General features: G+C 56.1%; 1 protein-coding gene across 13 annotated transcripts in view; it reads right to left on the bottom strand.

Annotated features, from left to right (window-relative positions):
- Positions 1-16,442, bottom strand: part of MICAL3 (microtubule associated monooxygenase, calponin and LIM domain containing 3) — a 175,476-nt gene that overhangs the window by 42,072 nt on the left and 116,962 nt on the right. Inside the window, exon 27 of one of the 13 annotated variants that reach the window (XM_060112944.1) lies at positions 10,551-10,720. The exons of the other annotated variants lie outside the window; for them this stretch is intronic. Coding sequence (XP_059968927.1) covers positions 10,716-10,720 — 5 coding nt within the window. The 3' untranslated portion in view covers positions 10,551-10,715. Of the gene's footprint in view, positions 1-10,550; positions 10,721-16,442 lie in introns of those variants that run through there. 13 annotated transcript variants of the gene reach the window in all.

The following is a 16,442-nucleotide window of genomic DNA, read 5'->3' as shown; positions in this document are numbered from 1 at the left end:
TTGAGAAGGGAGTCCTCTCTGCTGCCCCCCGACAAGGCCCAGGACCCGCTGCCCCCAATAAAACGGTCCAGGACCCAATGTCCCCACCCGCTCAGTTCAGGACCCGCTGCCGCATCCCATGGTCCGGGACCCAGTCGAGGTTCAGGCACTGCATCTGGCTGGTTTACTGAGGTGTCCAGGTAAGCTGTTCTGCAGAGCTTCTCACACTGTGGGTTTGTCTGTCTCACGTTTAGATTCGTGGCAAGACTTTTCGTTCCACGGGAACACCTTGTGGACGACTCTGGGCCCCTCCCACTGCACCCACGCAGGACAGTCAGGCAGGCCCCCTCGGTCCTGGTGACACCAGCTGGATGGCTTGGTTGAGCTGGTGCCCACCCACGTCTCTGTGGTAAAGAGACCTTTTCCCCTTTGTAATTAATATGTAATCTGTGGGGGGATGCGGAGAGACCCTGGACTACCTGTTCCCAGAATACCCACGTCAGGGGCCTAAAGATCCACTGATGACCCTGCCTGGTCAATTATAGCTCTGGGAGGCCCACGATGGCGGTTTCTAGACTCTATCATTCCTTTGCGAAGAAATCTGAGGACTGGGCTTCCCTGGTGGTGCAGTGGTTAAGAATCCGCCTGCCAATGCAGGGGACATGGGTTCGAGCCCTGGTCCGGGAGGATCCCACGTGCCATGGAGCAACTAAGCCCGTGCGCCACAACTACTAAGCCTGCGCTCTAGAGCCCGCGAGCCACAACTACTGAGCCCTCATGCCACAGCTACTGAAGCCTGTGCGCCTAGAACCCGTGCTCCGCAACAAGAGAAACCACCGCAATGAGAAGCCCACACACCGCAACAAAGAGTAGCCCCCACTCGCCGCAACTAGAAAAAGCCAGCGTGCAGCAACAAAGACCCAACACAGCCAAAAATAAATGAAAGAAAGAAAGGAAGGAAGAAAGAAAGAAAGAAATCTGAGGCCTGCGATGGGCTCGTGGACTCTGAGGACTCAGGTGTCCGATGTCGCCGTCATGCGCCCCCCACCTCCCCCATCTCCATCGTTACCCTTCCTAATACACATTGTGACCCCACGTTTGGGCAGAAGAGGCCCACCGACCACTCTCCTGTGTCCACTGTGACAGGACGTCACATGTGGTGCAGAGTCAGACAGACCCGCTGAGACAACGGACTCCGCCACTGACCAGCTGAAGGACCTTAGGAAAATCACACGACCACTGAGAGCTCACTTCCTGATCCATGAACAAGGACAGTCCCACGTCGCAGGGTTACTACGAGTACACAGTGACTTACACACGCATGTACGCACATCTGTGCAGGTGCCATCTCTGTGCCCCGTACACACTGCCTCCCTCTTCTATGAGTTAGGTGATACAGCTGAGGTCCAGGAACATTTTCACCACCCACCTGTACAAGTCTGTTGCATCCATCTGCCCTGGATTGCAAACGACAGTCACTGGACACAGAAGGCCGGGAAGAGGCTCTGAGCAGAGCGAGCAGCACAGGGAAGGGGCCCAGGTGGAGGGACGCAGGCACCGGGGCGGGGCAGGGCACAGGGCCTTGCGTCCCGCCAGGGCAGGCACCTGGCTTCAGTGACACTCTCGGCTTTAGGGACCGACACTAGGTTTAGCAGGTGAAATCACACCAGCCAGTGTCAGGTGGTCTTAAGGCGAAGCCCAGAAGCCCCCTGATGAAGCGCTGAAGGACGGGGTGGGAACACCGATTTAGTAACTTTTGTGACGTGAGAGGCTGTGCAGAAAACGTCTGGAAGGCTGGCCCTTCTGTCATGCGCACGTTCCAAACCTCCTCGTAAAATCATTAGAAATAACCCTGTGAACGCAGGCAGTCACGGAATAAAGTCTCAGCACATCTGCTGCAGTGACCAGGATCTCCCACCAAACAGCACCCTTCAAATCACTAGAGATTCTTTCTGAAAAGCAAGACCTGGGGCGTGTTCACTTACAAATGCAGGTAAATGTATAACCGTGGGGTCTGGGCACGAATCCTGTGCCGTGTGCACACATCTGCCCGTCCCGGTCTTGGTGCCCCGGGAGCCTCATTTTGGACACCCCCGGACTATCCTTCAACACTGAGCTCAGGGACCCCGAAGTGTGAGCTCTGATGCTGGACGAGGGTGTGTGGAAAATTAGGAAACACGTGGTCTCCAGATGACAGCACAAAAGAGGCAGGGAGCACAGCAGGTGGACACGGTCTCGACAGTCTCCACACCTGCCCCCAGGCCCTCCGAGGGCACAGGCTCTAATCGCGGGGCCAGCCTTTCCAAACACCAGCCTTCCTGGCCTCCTTCCTTCTCCTCATCAAAACCCATCTCGATAAAGACAAGGCCAAGGGTCCCCGACTACAGTACCACTTGATCCTGTCCTTCCCATCATGTATTTTTGACAACTGCCCTTAAACGGAAAGGGAAATAAATGGGTGGCAACTACCCGAGCACAAAGTTTTGGGGAATTCCATGAATCTGGGATAAAGACCAGTATTTCTTTTAGATGGTAGAAGAAAAACAGAGTAAGAGATGTCACTTCAGGGAAAACAACTCACATCATCAGTTCAGACTGAGCAATTTCAAGGTAGAGAAGGAACACACTCATGGGAAGACCCTTGGGGGAAACGCACAGTGTCTGCCAGGAATTCCACGAGAAACTGGGGAAGCAACGCAGGCGAAAATGCTCTCTACTCCGAGCGCCGAAGGCCGGGCATGGCAAAGAAAGTCCTCACAGGGATGGTTCCAGGCGTGTAGAGGCGTCAGGGATCGAGCACACACGCAGGACCACAGGAGCATGGAAAAGGGGCGCGTGGCCCACCCAGGGATCCAAGGAGGGCGCTCTGGAGGAACACGGAGGTAGGCGCCAGCTTTAAGGTAGGTAACAGTTTGCAAATGAGATCACCGAGGTTCAGAGACAGTAAGTAAGCTGCCCAAGGTCACACAGCTGGTGAGCGGTGCGGCCAAGACCCGAGTCCCAGGAGCACAGCGTCCGCTCAGAGACCTGGCGTGCTGCTGCCAAGGCACGTTTCCTTGGAGTCCTGCTCTGCCTTCCCCCACAGGGGCGTCTTCACCACGATGTCCTCCCCACCGTGACCTTCATGACGAAGGACAGAGACTCCATGGAAATGTCCTGGAGCAGAGTGTCTGGCGTCTGGAATGACATCCTGCCCTCCTCCCAGCGTCAATTCTCTGGAGTTTCCACAGGCTGTGTAGAGCAGGGGATCATCCAACCCCAAGCCCAGAGTCTAGGGCTTTAGGGAGGGGAGATGTTAATTTAATACTGGGCTTGGCCACAACCAACAAAAACGAAGCCAGAAACACTCAGATCATTCACACATCAGTCCCCACAGAGAGGAGGCTGTGGGCCGTGAGGCCTAAGACATTCCCACTGGAGACGCTGTAAAAGACAGGAGGGCTGGAGTCGCTCACTGGTCAGGCCCCAGGCCCCTCTGGTCTCCACCCACTTTCAGCGACCAGGGAAAGCGGGATGTTCCCTCAGGGCCGGGTCCCCATGGAGGCTGTTTCCCAAAGGGAAGGTGGCACTCAGAGGACGCTCGGCAAGTACCCAAAATTCACCAGCTGCCAAAATGTGCTTAGCAGTCCTGGGCCATCACCTTAAAATGTCATGGGGAATTAAAACAAACAAACAATCAACAAAATCAGCATCCTTGATTCTCTGTCCTGAGCAAAGGGCCATTTGCCAGACTAACCAGATGGTGATGATAAATGAAGACACTGAAGGAAGTAATGGTGGAGGCGGCCTTGGCAGTGGTTCTGACACGACGACAGACAGAGGACCCCCACCTGCCGCCCCCGGGGCCTCGCTGTCTCGTCAGCTTCGGAGGAGCCCAGGAGAGCAGAGGCTGCAGAAGGGCAGTTTGGAAAGTCAGAGTGAACCAGCAGGGTCAGGCCAAGACCCCCAGACTCTCCACGTCACATGCTTTTGATGCGGCAACACACAGGGGCTTCCCAGCTGAAACTGGGACGAGGGATTTGGGATCATTCCTAGGCTGACTGTTCCCTAAGTCCAGGCAAGCAGACCTCAGGTCACTGGAGGCCAATTCCAGCTCCACAGACCAAAGGGAAACAGCTCCAGGATCTGGGTGGCACCCTAAATAAGAGAAAGGCTCTGAGCCTGAATGACGGGCCCTGCTCTGGGACAGTCACTGCCTGTGTGAGCTCCATACATCATCCTCAAGGAAATATTTTCCTCACGGGAGAACCCGCTCTCAGATGACAGACGAACGCTGCCAAAGCCCTTGGCAACACGCGTGAAATCACCCTGGGGGAGAGGTCGCCCTCCTCACGAGGAGCCCCCGACCTCACGGGGCTGCGAGGGGGTCCCTGCTGCAGTTCTGTGGCAACGCATGGCCACCCCAGGGCAGGACCGCTGTCCGGACCAGAGACAGCTGCCTCTGTGGGGTGCTGCCTTCGACAGGGGCCCCGTGACGTGAGTGGCCCGGCGGCCCCGTGGGGAAGCAGCAACCCACTCCCCCCACTTCACTGCCACTCAAGTTGCCGGCTGAGCTGCTGCTCAGCTGTCCAACGCTCTGCCCGGGACCCCGTGCCCACTCCCGTCCGGCGGGGCAGTGGGTCTGGTGTCTGCGGGAGGAGGAGGCCCACCTTGGGGGAAAGGCTCACTGGGGCTGCTTCCATGGCCTTCTCAGAAGGGCCCTGGGACAGCTGGTTTGGGCCTCAGCAGACTCTGCTGGGCCGGCCGCATGCCTGAGGCCTCGCACGGCCATTTCTCCCTCTGGAGGACACCGCACACTTCGCCGGCGCTTTGGTTCTGGAGGCCAAAGGAAGGAGTTTCCAAGCACTGCCTCAGTGAGGTGACTCCGGCCCCTGCACGTGGACCCTCCGATAGACTCTTCTGTGGTTTCCTGCTGTCAGGGGGTAGTGTTCACAGCACGTCCCGAGGTCACAGGACAGGAGGGTGTCAGATGCTCGTTTGCTCGGGAAGCAGGTGATGAAGGAACAGGGACGACCCGCTGATCCAGGACTGTGACGTGGGCTGCACGCCCCGCCGCTGGGCGCTGCCAGCGCTATTGCCACCCAGGGTTCTGATGTCCACAGGCCCTAGGAGACCGGCCCTGGACGGCACCCGGGGCCGCGTGGCTGTGCAGCGAGGAACGGGATCGCGAACTGCCCCTCCACACCCAGCGTCTCCGCGTCGTCCAGGGGGACCACGTGCTCACGTGGGGCACAGAGAAAAGCAGGTCGCGCGGACGCAAGGGGGAGATACTGAATTACCAAGAGTCGGGCAGTGACCGAGAGGCCGAGAAGGGGAAACGCAACAGGGACAAGTCAGAACCGTCCCAGGAAACCCACCAGGTGGGAGGAGGGAGGCGGGAGCCTACAGCCCGCAGAGTCCCCTCAGGAAGCTGAGGGGCTCGTCCATCGCCACAGCCCTTGGCTCCCCGTCTGCAGGATCCCAGGGGACTTTTGCTGTTACGTTAGTTTTCTAACATTACGTGACTTTTGCTGCTATTAGTACATCTCCCAAAGGTGTCTTTTTGGCAGGTGAAAATCCTGGCACACGTCACTCTAACTGACCCAGGCAAAGAGGTCTCTTTTAAGGCACGTACCCGAGTCTCCATAAAAAAAAAACACCTTAACAGGGCTTCGTGTAGCTCTCTTGATAACATATCTTTCATGTGTCGAAATATCTCAGAGATGAAACTCGACTCGACCCTTAACAGTCAGCTGGGTCACCCCGCAGAACGGCCACCTCTCTGCTGTCTAAAGCGCTGGAGTCTGCTGTGTTTTCTCTTAAATCCCACAGAGCTGAGCTCTAGCTGCAGTTCTGCTGTTCCCACGTGGCTGCCCACGTGCACACACCTGTGCACACATGGGAGCCATGGGTGCGGTCGGCCGATCAGGAGGGTCCCTACAGCTCAAGGTAAGGGGCCTGTCCACTAGCCCACTCGTGGGGCTAGCCTCTGAAATCTTAATAAGAGGTGGGTAAAGATAAGGGTGGCCCACAGGTCAGCCCAGCCCGGCCCTCTGCCTGCTGCTGCTGGCCCCTCCGTACCCCCAGGGCTCTAGTGCGCCTTCATCACACCATCCACCTCCTGAGTGCACCCCAAACTGGAGGGTCCTGTCCGCCGCCGCACAGGGCTCTCCCAGCCTCCCATGGTTCAGGTGCCGTCAGTGCGGCAGAGCAAGTGTTCGGTAAAGCGTCTTGAATAAACAATCAAGATGGAAGGTCTCAGCCTGTATCTGAACTACAGCAACACCTCACTATACTTTTAAGGAATTGGTTGGACATAACCTGGTCTCGGTTTCCTCATCTTGACACACAACACTGAGGGCCTCTGCGTGTCTCAAGGAGCTCGATGCTGTTCCAGACCCCAAGAAGAGGCAGGAACACCACCTGTGAAGACAGTAGCCGTTCCCTTAGCGCCCGGGACAGAGAAATTCCTATGAAGATGCCAACGTCCTACAAGACTCCACGGAGGAAGGCTCTGAAAAGACGCCATCTCAAACGACCTGATGCTCTAAACGCATGTCCTCGCTTCACCGTGGAGAGCAGCTGAGCTCCAGGGAGCATCTCGCTCACTGAAGGACCAGACCCGTACGAGCACGCGGAGGGGAGAGGTGGGAAGGGAGAGGAGGACCACGCGTCTGCCCGCCAGGCACCGCCAGAGGATGATCTTTTCCAAGATGCGCATTCAGACTGCACCCCTCCCCTCTGGGGCACTTCAGTCCAGAGTGCGTCCCAAGCTGGCTGCGAGGGGCTTTCGGGGGGCCAGCTGCACAGCCCCAGAGCGGGCTTGGCCTCTGAGCCGTGGAAGGTGGGAAGCGAGGCCCTGCCCATAATCCAACGATCAACAGGGACAAACCCACCTCGCGACGAAAGGCCCTCGACAGGCTCCTTCCAAAGACAGCATCTCCGCAACAGCCTCCCCCCAGACAATGTAGATCTGCTGTGGGAGAGGAGCCAAGCCCCTCCAGCAATGCCCACAAGCACCACCTGAGGCGCACCTCGGCCCCGTCACACCTGCGCTCTCATCTGTCAGCCGGTCCCTGAGACATCCGGGCACGGGGGCCTGCACGGCTGGTGCTGGGAGTTCAGAGCCCTCTCCAGCAGCCAGCCTGGCACCCACGAAGCACTGTCCCTGCGCTGACTCCAGGCCCGGGAGGTGGCTCGGAGCCCCTGGGGGCTTGTGGGGAGCCACACCGTCCCTAGGCCCACGTGTAACCCTACCTCTGCCTAAGAGAAGCTATAATCCTGCACAGTCATCTGACTCTCACGTGGGTGCTGAAATTCAGCTTAATGTCAACCTATCCAGGACTGCTTTTCTTCCGTTGCTACAGTGAAGAGCCCCCAGGGTGTCGTGGAGTTAGCAGGTGACCTCACAGCCCATCCACGCAGGCTGAGGAACAAGCAAGGCCAAATTTAGCCAAGCCCTGCAGAGATTCAACGCCCACTGTCTCAGGACCAGACACGGCCAGCCCTCCTCACTGTTCCGTTTCCCCAAATCTCTGCTGGCTGGGAACACATCCCAGCAGGCCGTCCTGTCCTAACCCCGCAGGATGCATCGCCCCGTCAGCAGAAATAACCCTAACTCACTCTGACTCTGATTATGCCAGCATTTTCTGGAACCTCCACCAATGATCATAGATGATATTCCTGTAATCCTTTTAAATAAATGAGTTTCCACACGTCTCAGCTTAGTTGCTCTTGACAACAATCTCATGAACTAGAGCAGCAGGGAGCCTTTTTTCCATTTTATGATCTTAATAGATGGGGAAACTGAGGCTCAGGGAGACGAATGACCGGAGACAGCAAGGATAACAGGCTGCATCTTCTCCTCAAGATCTGTCCTTGTTCCCTTTAGACCCAGCTCTGCTCTCCAAGGCTGTGCTCACCTCAGAAGATGAGCACATTCTGGGGCGCAGAGCGATTCACTGTGGTTCAGGAAAACGGACTCCTGTTCTAAAACACTTCCTCGGTGTCGGACAGCACACACAGTACCGGCACAGCTGCCGACGTGCACACAGCGTCACATGCTGGGAGGCGTGTGCCCACAACCTGACAGGGGCGGGCAGGCCCTGCCGTCCAGTGTGGTCTGTGTCACTTTCTTTGTCCTCACGCACTCTCTTCCCTGGTCTCCCACAGGGAACAATCAAATGGAGGCTAATTTTACATTTAGGGCCTGTCCTTACTTCTCCTGACTTTAGTCTAGAATGGTGGTGGTCAACCAGGTGATCTTTTCCTCTGGGGTCACCTAGCAGTGTCACAACCTGGGAAGGGGGGTGTCCTGAGATCCAGTGGGAAGAGGCCAGGGATACTGCAAACAGCCAACAACGCACAACGAAGACCTATCCGTCCAAACGTCAACAGTGCTGAGCCCGAGAGCCCTGCCTGGAAATCACAGCAGACTATCTCCCACCTCTCACTGACCAGGCCACCCGGCGCAGCAGACGCTGGACCGCGGCCCAGTGGACGAGGTCGTCAGGACAGAGCAGTGATACTGCCACCGGAGTGAGGCGTCCGGAACCTCGGAGGGCAGCGCGGGGAGGGCCCGCCGGGGAGGGCGTGTGGGGCACACGGTCCGCGTGCTGGGCAGAGGTGCCCCGCCCTCCACCGTCCTACGGAGATGCTGCTCATCCTGCTGGCCCCCGTCCACCCGCCCAGCCCTCCGGCGTGGGGCCTGGGGACAGAGGCCAAGTGCTGGAGGCTGACAGGTATGTCAGAAGGCCCACTCACTAAATCCAGGGAGAAAAGCAGACATGGAAACACGACGGGGAAAAACACTGCTTCCTTCTCCATGTCCCCAACTCTCTTCTTTTTCCATTTTCCAGAAACATCCTCTATGAGCTCGCAGGGCCCGTCATGACACGCCTGCCCGAGGCTGGGCCTGGACATGCTCAGGCCTCCCGAGCTGCTTCTGTGCCCAACCCAAGTTGATCCAACACGGCAGAACCCAAAATGCTCACTGCAATGACATGCACGCTTAGCCCGGATTTAAGCATCGTTTTACGTGAGTGGAATCTGGAGCGGCCCAAACTCCGACAGGTAAGAATGTCCGTGTTTAACTCCTGTCATGGGTGATTCTGCTCAAAGTGGCAGGACAGAAAGAGGCAGACCCTCATCTCTCCCTCTCCTCTGCCAACCCCACCCAGGGCCAAGCCAGGCAACTGCTGTGAATGGCAGCTGTAAAGCACCAATAGTAAGAGAAGGAAACCGTCAGCTCCACCATCCCCGGGGCCTCTCAGAGAAGTGTGATAAAATGTGAGCGTAGAGGAGAAATAAGCAGCAGGCGTACAAGTCAGAAGCAGCTAGACTGCTGCCCAAGAGCAGCACTTAACGTCATCCCAGAGCACAAGCCCGGCTCCTCCAGACGGGCAGGCAGGGTCCATGTGCAGGGACATCTTAGTAGCACGACTTTAGGTTCGGTGTCGTTTGAACTGATCAGAGTGCTGATACGGAGGAAATGAAAAGCAGTCGATGCAACATCATTATTCTCCTCTGTCTCTTCTGATCTCCCCCTTCACATACCAGTGATGAAACCCTTTGCTCTGGAATCTACCCTCTTTGCAAAGGCACATTCCCAGCCCTGGGGTCACTGCTAAAAATCTGGGGACACGTATTTCCCGGAAATAACCAAATGCACATTCACAGATGACACGGGCGTTCGTGCGTGTTTTTAGAAAGTCATCTTGGTGGAGCCAACACGCAGCTCTCTTCCCGCCGCCCCAGGCGGACAAGCTGAGGCTGGAGGACACGGGAGTGGAGGGGGCGGCACTGTGTGCGTCCTGTACCGACTCCACCCGGCTCTGCCTGGCTCAGTCACGGGGCTGAGCGATCCAGTCTGCAAAATGCTACCTTCCTCACAGCCTACGGTGTGATGAGATGAGGGATGCGTATACAGAAGGCATCTGGACAGTGCCTGGCACACAGTAAGTGCTACACACTAGCTGTACGCCATTACGCGTCTTCCTGAATTGTTCTCTATGAGTTCGTGTGACATCAGCCCCAACGGCAGCTTCACCAGTATAAACACTTGGGGGAGACTGACAGCCGTGAGCACACTTCAAGTTTCACTCCCGATTTTTATCTGAGGGAGACTCCAGCAGAGGCGGGGGCTCTCCCGGCTGTAAACACGACGGCCCCTTGGTGTGGTATTTGCAGCCGCCCGGAGCACGGCTGTCGGCTCTCAGCAGCCCCCAAGGGCAGCAAGACTCTGGCCCTTCCCGCAGGCAGCTGGCCAAGCCCCGTCGCCCCAGGGCCCAGAGCCTCCACTGGGGCTGCCTTCCCCACACCCGGATCCCTGTGTTCCTGGGCCTCCAGCAATGCTGATGCCCCACTGAAGGCAGGCAGGGAGCTGGTTTAGAGTAATTCACAGGAGACAGAACCTAGGGCAGAGCCTTCTCTTCTAGAGGAAGAACGTACTAACCCAGGTAAGTCTGCTGGTGGCAAGTGGTGGGAGGGAAATTTGACAGCTGGTCTCTCCAGCCCCGTCTTTCTAGATACTGACTCAGTTCTAGCAAACAGGGGAACAAGAATAAACAGGCTATTATAACCGTATTGTGACAACATCAGCTGTTCTCCTTCAGCACCAGGTTGAGCTCAGGCGCCTGACAGACTCTTCGCCCTCAGGTCCCTAATGCCACTTTTTTTTAGGTCTCATCTCTGAGCAGCCGCCAAGTGCCAGGAGGATCACACCTTCAGGAACTCACCTCCACTGATGCCCGGCTTCATTACCCTGGAAGGACACGAGAACTGAATGAAAACGTGTTTATTTAGGCCTCTGCACTGAAACAGCCCCGATTTCGTTGTGTGTTTGAGGCCCAGGTCCTTCCGGAGCCCCAACCCCCGTCTGGCAGCACAGGTCTGCAGGGGCCCCCAGTAGGGCCAAGCTTTCTTGGGGAGTCAGCTGTGATGGAGGCCCAGTCGCATCGGGACCCGGGGCGCAGGAACCGCAGAGAAGCAAGCAGGTGCCTGAATTGCAGGGCCCGAGCTCTTCCGGTAACCGGGGCCCCTTAACACAAAATAACCACTAAAGACCTACAATTCCAGGCAAGGACACTATGAAACAACAGTGACACAGTGGAAATAACCCTGACATTTTACACAAGTACAGAATAGGAACTCATACTAGGGACAGTTTCATACAATTAATGCACAGTCACGGCGAGCTGGTGAGTACAGAATAGAGGTAAAGAACACATAAGAGGCACCAGAAATTCTGACTCCATTTTAAGGATTTTTCTAGCAACCACTAGCATGGCCCCAGGAGCCTGTTCTTAGTAGGCAGAGCTAGGGCCCCGGACCCCCTCCTGCCGGAAGGTGTCCCCATACTGCCTTTTGTGCTAACGGCCCTCTGTGAGTGACGGGGGCAGTCGGACCTCACCGGTGGACACCATCAAGGGCGAGGTCAGGTCTGCTTGGCTTGGGTGTAAGGGCCACTCAACCTCTCACCCACTGTCCTTCTTGGAGCAAAGCCTCGCTGCCCCCAGAGCAACTGCGGAGCGAGAGGCGTTACCCCAGCACGCACGCCTTCTCCCCGCAGGCCCTTACGATGGATCTACTTGCTGGCACTTGCTGGATGCTTGGCTGGATCTGAGGTGCCAGGTAAGGCCTGGTTTCGGAGTCTTGGTGAGGTTGTAGAGCTCTGTGAAAGGGCCTGGCGTGCGGGGAGGAGTCTTCCTGAAGCTGTCTGCCGGCTATTACACCCCAGCAAGGCCCGAGCAGGGGCTTGTCTTCAGTGGGTCCCTCAGGGGACAGGACGGGAACAGAGGGCAGCCCATCCTCACTGCTTCCTGCACCCCCGTCGCACGCAGGAGCCCTCCTGGGCAGTGTCCCAGTGAGGGAAGGGCCAGGGAACCGATGAGAAAAAAAGAGAACGGGCTTCAAGTTTCAGAAAGAAACTCGACCCAAAGGGAGCTCTCCAGGGTCTTCAGCCCGAAATCTTTTTTCTCCCAGCCTTCTGCAGGGCCCAGGACAGACCCGACTGACTGATTTCAGAGAAGGGGGAGGGCGGCGAGCAGGCCGGGAGAGGCGGGCGCTCTCCCTGCCGGGACCAACTCCCAACCCAGTGATGGTGATGTGGCCGCGCAGGGACCCAAGGGGGCCGCCGGGTGGAGGGGAGGCCAGGAGGCCGCTTCACACCAGGCCTCTATCACCTAAGCACGGTGGGCACAGACTGGCGCTGAGCGCCCCCCTCCGATGTGCCCTCTCCTGGCCCCATTCAGCACCCAAACGGCTGTGCCCCTGTAGTCGGCGGGCTGGCCGGCACCAGAGGCCCCGCTGCCAGGGTCACAGTGTGTGTGAGAAGGGGGCTCAATCCTCCAGGCTCAAGCAGCCAAGCAGAACTGGACCCCCTGCCTCTGTGTCCAGGTCACAGAAACACACAGAGCTGGGAGGACAGAGCAAGGACTGTCCCTGATGCCAGGCAAGAGCCTCAAGGCAGCGAAGAGGCGCCCAAGTGCTCCGGTCCCCACGGTACCAGCTAGTTGGAAAGAGGAGGGCACAGCCTGGGTTCAGGCGGAGGCAGGCTCCACGGAGAGCTTCTTCCTTCACCTGCTCCCGCCTCAGGGCCCTCTTGCAGGATGACGGAATGGGGGACACAGGTGGCATCTTCCTCCACGCAAGGAAGCAAAATGCCTTCCACCATGCCCCCCTCAAACAGGGGCCCTTCCACTAATGGGAACCTGTATTTTAGGTATAAACAGCTTCTTTCCCCATTTTAATACACCTACGTTCTCTCCCGAGCCCAGCCCACGAGTGAGAATCCTGAGGCACCGTGGTTTCACGCCCACTCCTGAGACCTGCCTGAGCGACCCCTCCGCACCCTCCAATCAGGAAAAAGGGGAGGAAAAGAAATACTCAGAAACCTGAAGATTGTTTGGAATTTATTCTCTTAAATAAGAATGGTGACATTTGTTAAAAAAAATTAAAAGCACAACACCTTAGTTTCACAATAACGGAAAAACAAAGTTACACAAGTAAATAAAAACAACTCACAAAGAAACACACCAAACGCACAACAGCACAGGTTAGAGACGAAGGCAAAGGCGGCAAAGGCGAGGCTTCACAGCAGGAAGGCTGGAGACGGACAGGCGCACCGTCCCTGGCACAGCTCTGGCCTCTGTACCACGCCTGGGGACCCGCCTGCTGCCTGCCCCCGCCCTCCACCCCAAGCTTAACGGATCAGGAAAAGTGGGTGCAGAACCCCTTAACTCACTGGCCAGGCCTTGAAGGCCATGCTGAGGCCCCTTTCAGGAGAGACTAAGGATTCCACTGTCCTACAGACACACTGAACACCAAGAGACAGGAGGGGGCGGTGCTAACAGACCCGCGCCTGGAAGCGAAGCAGTCCCCTGGGGTTCCTGAGCGAGATCCCTGCTCCCCTGCTTTGTCTGAGTCACCTTTTGGGGGTGGGGAGTGTGCACTGCTCACGTCTGGGGACACTTGCCCCCGTGGTCCCCCCACCCCGGGCGCCTGGCTGCTCTGCTGTCCCCAGAGCCTGACGGGAACACTGAGCCAGGTCCGTGGCATGGTCCCCAGGGTAAGCCAGAGCCAAGGGATGAGAAGCTTGGGGAAGCTTCACTAGTATTGTTAGTACCACTTAGGGCACAACATATAAACGTGTACTTGTAGATTATGAAACTAAGCCAGCGCAAACACAGGTGTGTAGACGTATGTGTTCACACATCACCATCTACTTGGACTCTTGGGGTGGGGTTGGAGAGTGAAGCTGGATTCGGAATTCTCTTTGCTTTTCTAATAGGTTTTCCAGAAATGCCTATAAGGGAAGAGGGCTTGGGAAGCAGTGGGAAGATCTCGTAACTTCCTCCTGATGGCAGGAACCCAGGATTGTACCGCGTGTGGCTATTCTAGCTGGTGTGGGAAATGCCTGCATTTCCTCATGGCTCATTCAGCATCCAAACTATGGAACCCAAGGGTGACCGTGCAAGCGTGTCTGGGGACGCGGCATGCACCAGCCACAGCGAGGCAGCCTTTTATGTTAAGATCATCTTTCCATAAGATGACAGACAATGAAGCCTTTCTCCCATCCCATGTCTGTCACCTGGACTGGAAGCAAAGCTCTTCGGTTCCCTATGATACCCCATGCCTGGTTACCCACGATGTGAGGTGTAAAGGTGATTCCTCTGGATGAAAAAAGGATCTAAAAACCTTCAACTGAGGGTCTTGTATTCAAGGGTAAAACATGCCACTGGGAGTTTTCTTTCTCTGCCTGTTGTTATCCAAATGTTTCCTCAAATCAGGGCAGGTACTATGAGGCCAGGGTAAGAAAATCTGTGCCAGGTCCACTGACCTGCAGCACTAAGTATAAGAAGCTTGGAAACAAAGCACTTACTAATTTTGAGAACAGCAAAGAAGGTTTCTACATTAAAAGCACATTACAAACAAAGATGCTAAATCAGGCAGCAGCCGCAGGCCAGGGGGCCAGAGACAGATGACACCGGACCAGGTTCTAACTCGCGGGTTGTGTTTGTTTTTTTGGCAACAGCAGTCGTTTTGGTGTAAGAGGAGAAGAACATAAGGGAAAAGAGGGAAATGCCACAAACTAAAGGGGGGCACAGAGCAGTGCCAACCACAGCCACGGCTCCTCCACACAACCTCCCGGGGGACGTGGATCTGGGGCGTGAACCACGCTCCACGTACTACTCGCTCTGCTCAGAGTGCAGCCCAGGGGATGTGCCCGGAACCAGCCTGACCACTGCCGTCCACAACACACTTCCTGAAGCCCCGAAACACCAGAGTTTTTCTGAAGCTTTTCAAAAGGAAGTTCTGGTTAACCAATCAAAGCTTTAGTTTGGGATTTAAAGAAGGAAATCCTTATTAAAGGAGAAAAAGAAATCAATTTCCTGCCAACTATAACATACACCCATGATCCTGCTCCTCTTCTACAAAGGGAAAAGTGCTGGTGCTCCGGGGCATGTCCACACTCGGAGCCGCGCTCTCGGAAAGCTTGGGCCTCCAGAGGCAGGTACTCACTGGACCCCAGTGGCCCCGGGTGCTGGCCTTGCCACTGCCCACAGGGCACCTCCAACTGGGCTTCACATCTTGAACCCCTCATGCTGTGACAGGCGCATCACCTTCAGAATCAAGAAGGTCCTCGGGACTTTGATTCTGTCACCACAACCCCACCTCTCATCTTCTCTCCCTGCTTCACAGAATGGTCCTCTTCTCTATGGAACCCTTAATTCTCCACAACTGCTAAAAACCTGAAGCCCACTATGCTTTCAAAGCAGGCAGTCAGACGGCAAACTGAACTGGACAGAGTGCACAACCTTGGCTGAGGAATGGCCTGACCTCCACTGGCTTCACTCTTCTTCAGATGCCCACAAAGAGAGCCAAACGTTTTAGTTGTTTGCTGAGCACCCAGGTGGTTCTCACCTGCTCAAAGGCACACGCCCTGTCTCTACCAGTTCCCCTGTTGCAAGGGCCATCAGCACTTCTTGAAAAAGACAGACTGTAAAGGGGCTCAAGGGGTACCAAGTCATTCGTAGCTTAAACATGGCTATAAAATATTGGTCCAATCTGCAGGGCAGGTAAAAACTTGCCTAGATTTTATCAGGGCACACATAGTAGCAGAAGCTGAGTTCACCTAAGCTCCAGTCACTGCACCCGGGGGCACTGCCCAGTGTCTGTGACACCCTCCTGCCCCAGAGCAACACCACGGGGCCTGTGTTAGTTCCGGAGCACGGGCGAAGGAGCAGCTCTGCTAACCTCCCATTTGAAGGCTCAGTGGATAATCTTTCTCTTCTCCCATTTTGGAAGTTCCACTACCAACTCCCTCTCCATAGTTTCTGGCCTTAGCTGATAATCTTTAGTTTTCAATATGGTGATTTCTGTGAGTTTGTAAACAGCTGCTTGAGACCTATTTGCTCTGAAGGGAAGAAACTTGTGACAGGTGAAAACAGGGCCCCGACGACTTCCTCTCCGACCGGCTACAGTGACCGTGGGCTATGACCTGTCGGGGCTGTGCAGGGCATCAGGACCACCCACGTCTGTGGAACTGTGGACACACGTCACAGGCTGGTTTGGCAGGGAGTAGGGAGAGGTGATTTTAAGGAAAAAACCCACAATTCTTCACAAGAAGTCTGGTGCCCACGAGCCCTTCCTTCTCCTGACCCTTGAGACCAGAATAAATGTGTTTTTAGATGTGGGGTGGTGGCACTCACCTCCTGACACAGGAAGAGGTTAGTGAAAGTGGGACCAATTAGGGCCTGATCAAATGCCCCAAAATGACCAGGACAGGGCATGTCCTTCAGTGGTTACAGGTGAGGTGGGAGAGCAGTGGCAGCTCACCTAGACACCTGAGCAGGGAAGAGGACGGAGGATGACCAGTTCAGGCGGACACACATTCAGACCTTGGGGCCTTTTCACAAGTCCACGCTCTATCCAAGGAGCCCACAGCGAGGGACTACAAGAAGGCCCCACTGCCCTGGGTCATC

This window comes from Mesoplodon densirostris, chromosome 11 (genome assembly GCF_025265405.1).
Source record: "Mesoplodon densirostris isolate mMesDen1 chromosome 11, mMesDen1 primary haplotype, whole genome shotgun sequence".
In the NCBI taxonomy this organism is placed as follows: domain Eukaryota; kingdom Metazoa; phylum Chordata; class Mammalia; order Artiodactyla; family Ziphiidae; genus Mesoplodon; species Mesoplodon densirostris.
This window is presented reverse-complemented; position numbering and strand designations above follow the sequence as displayed.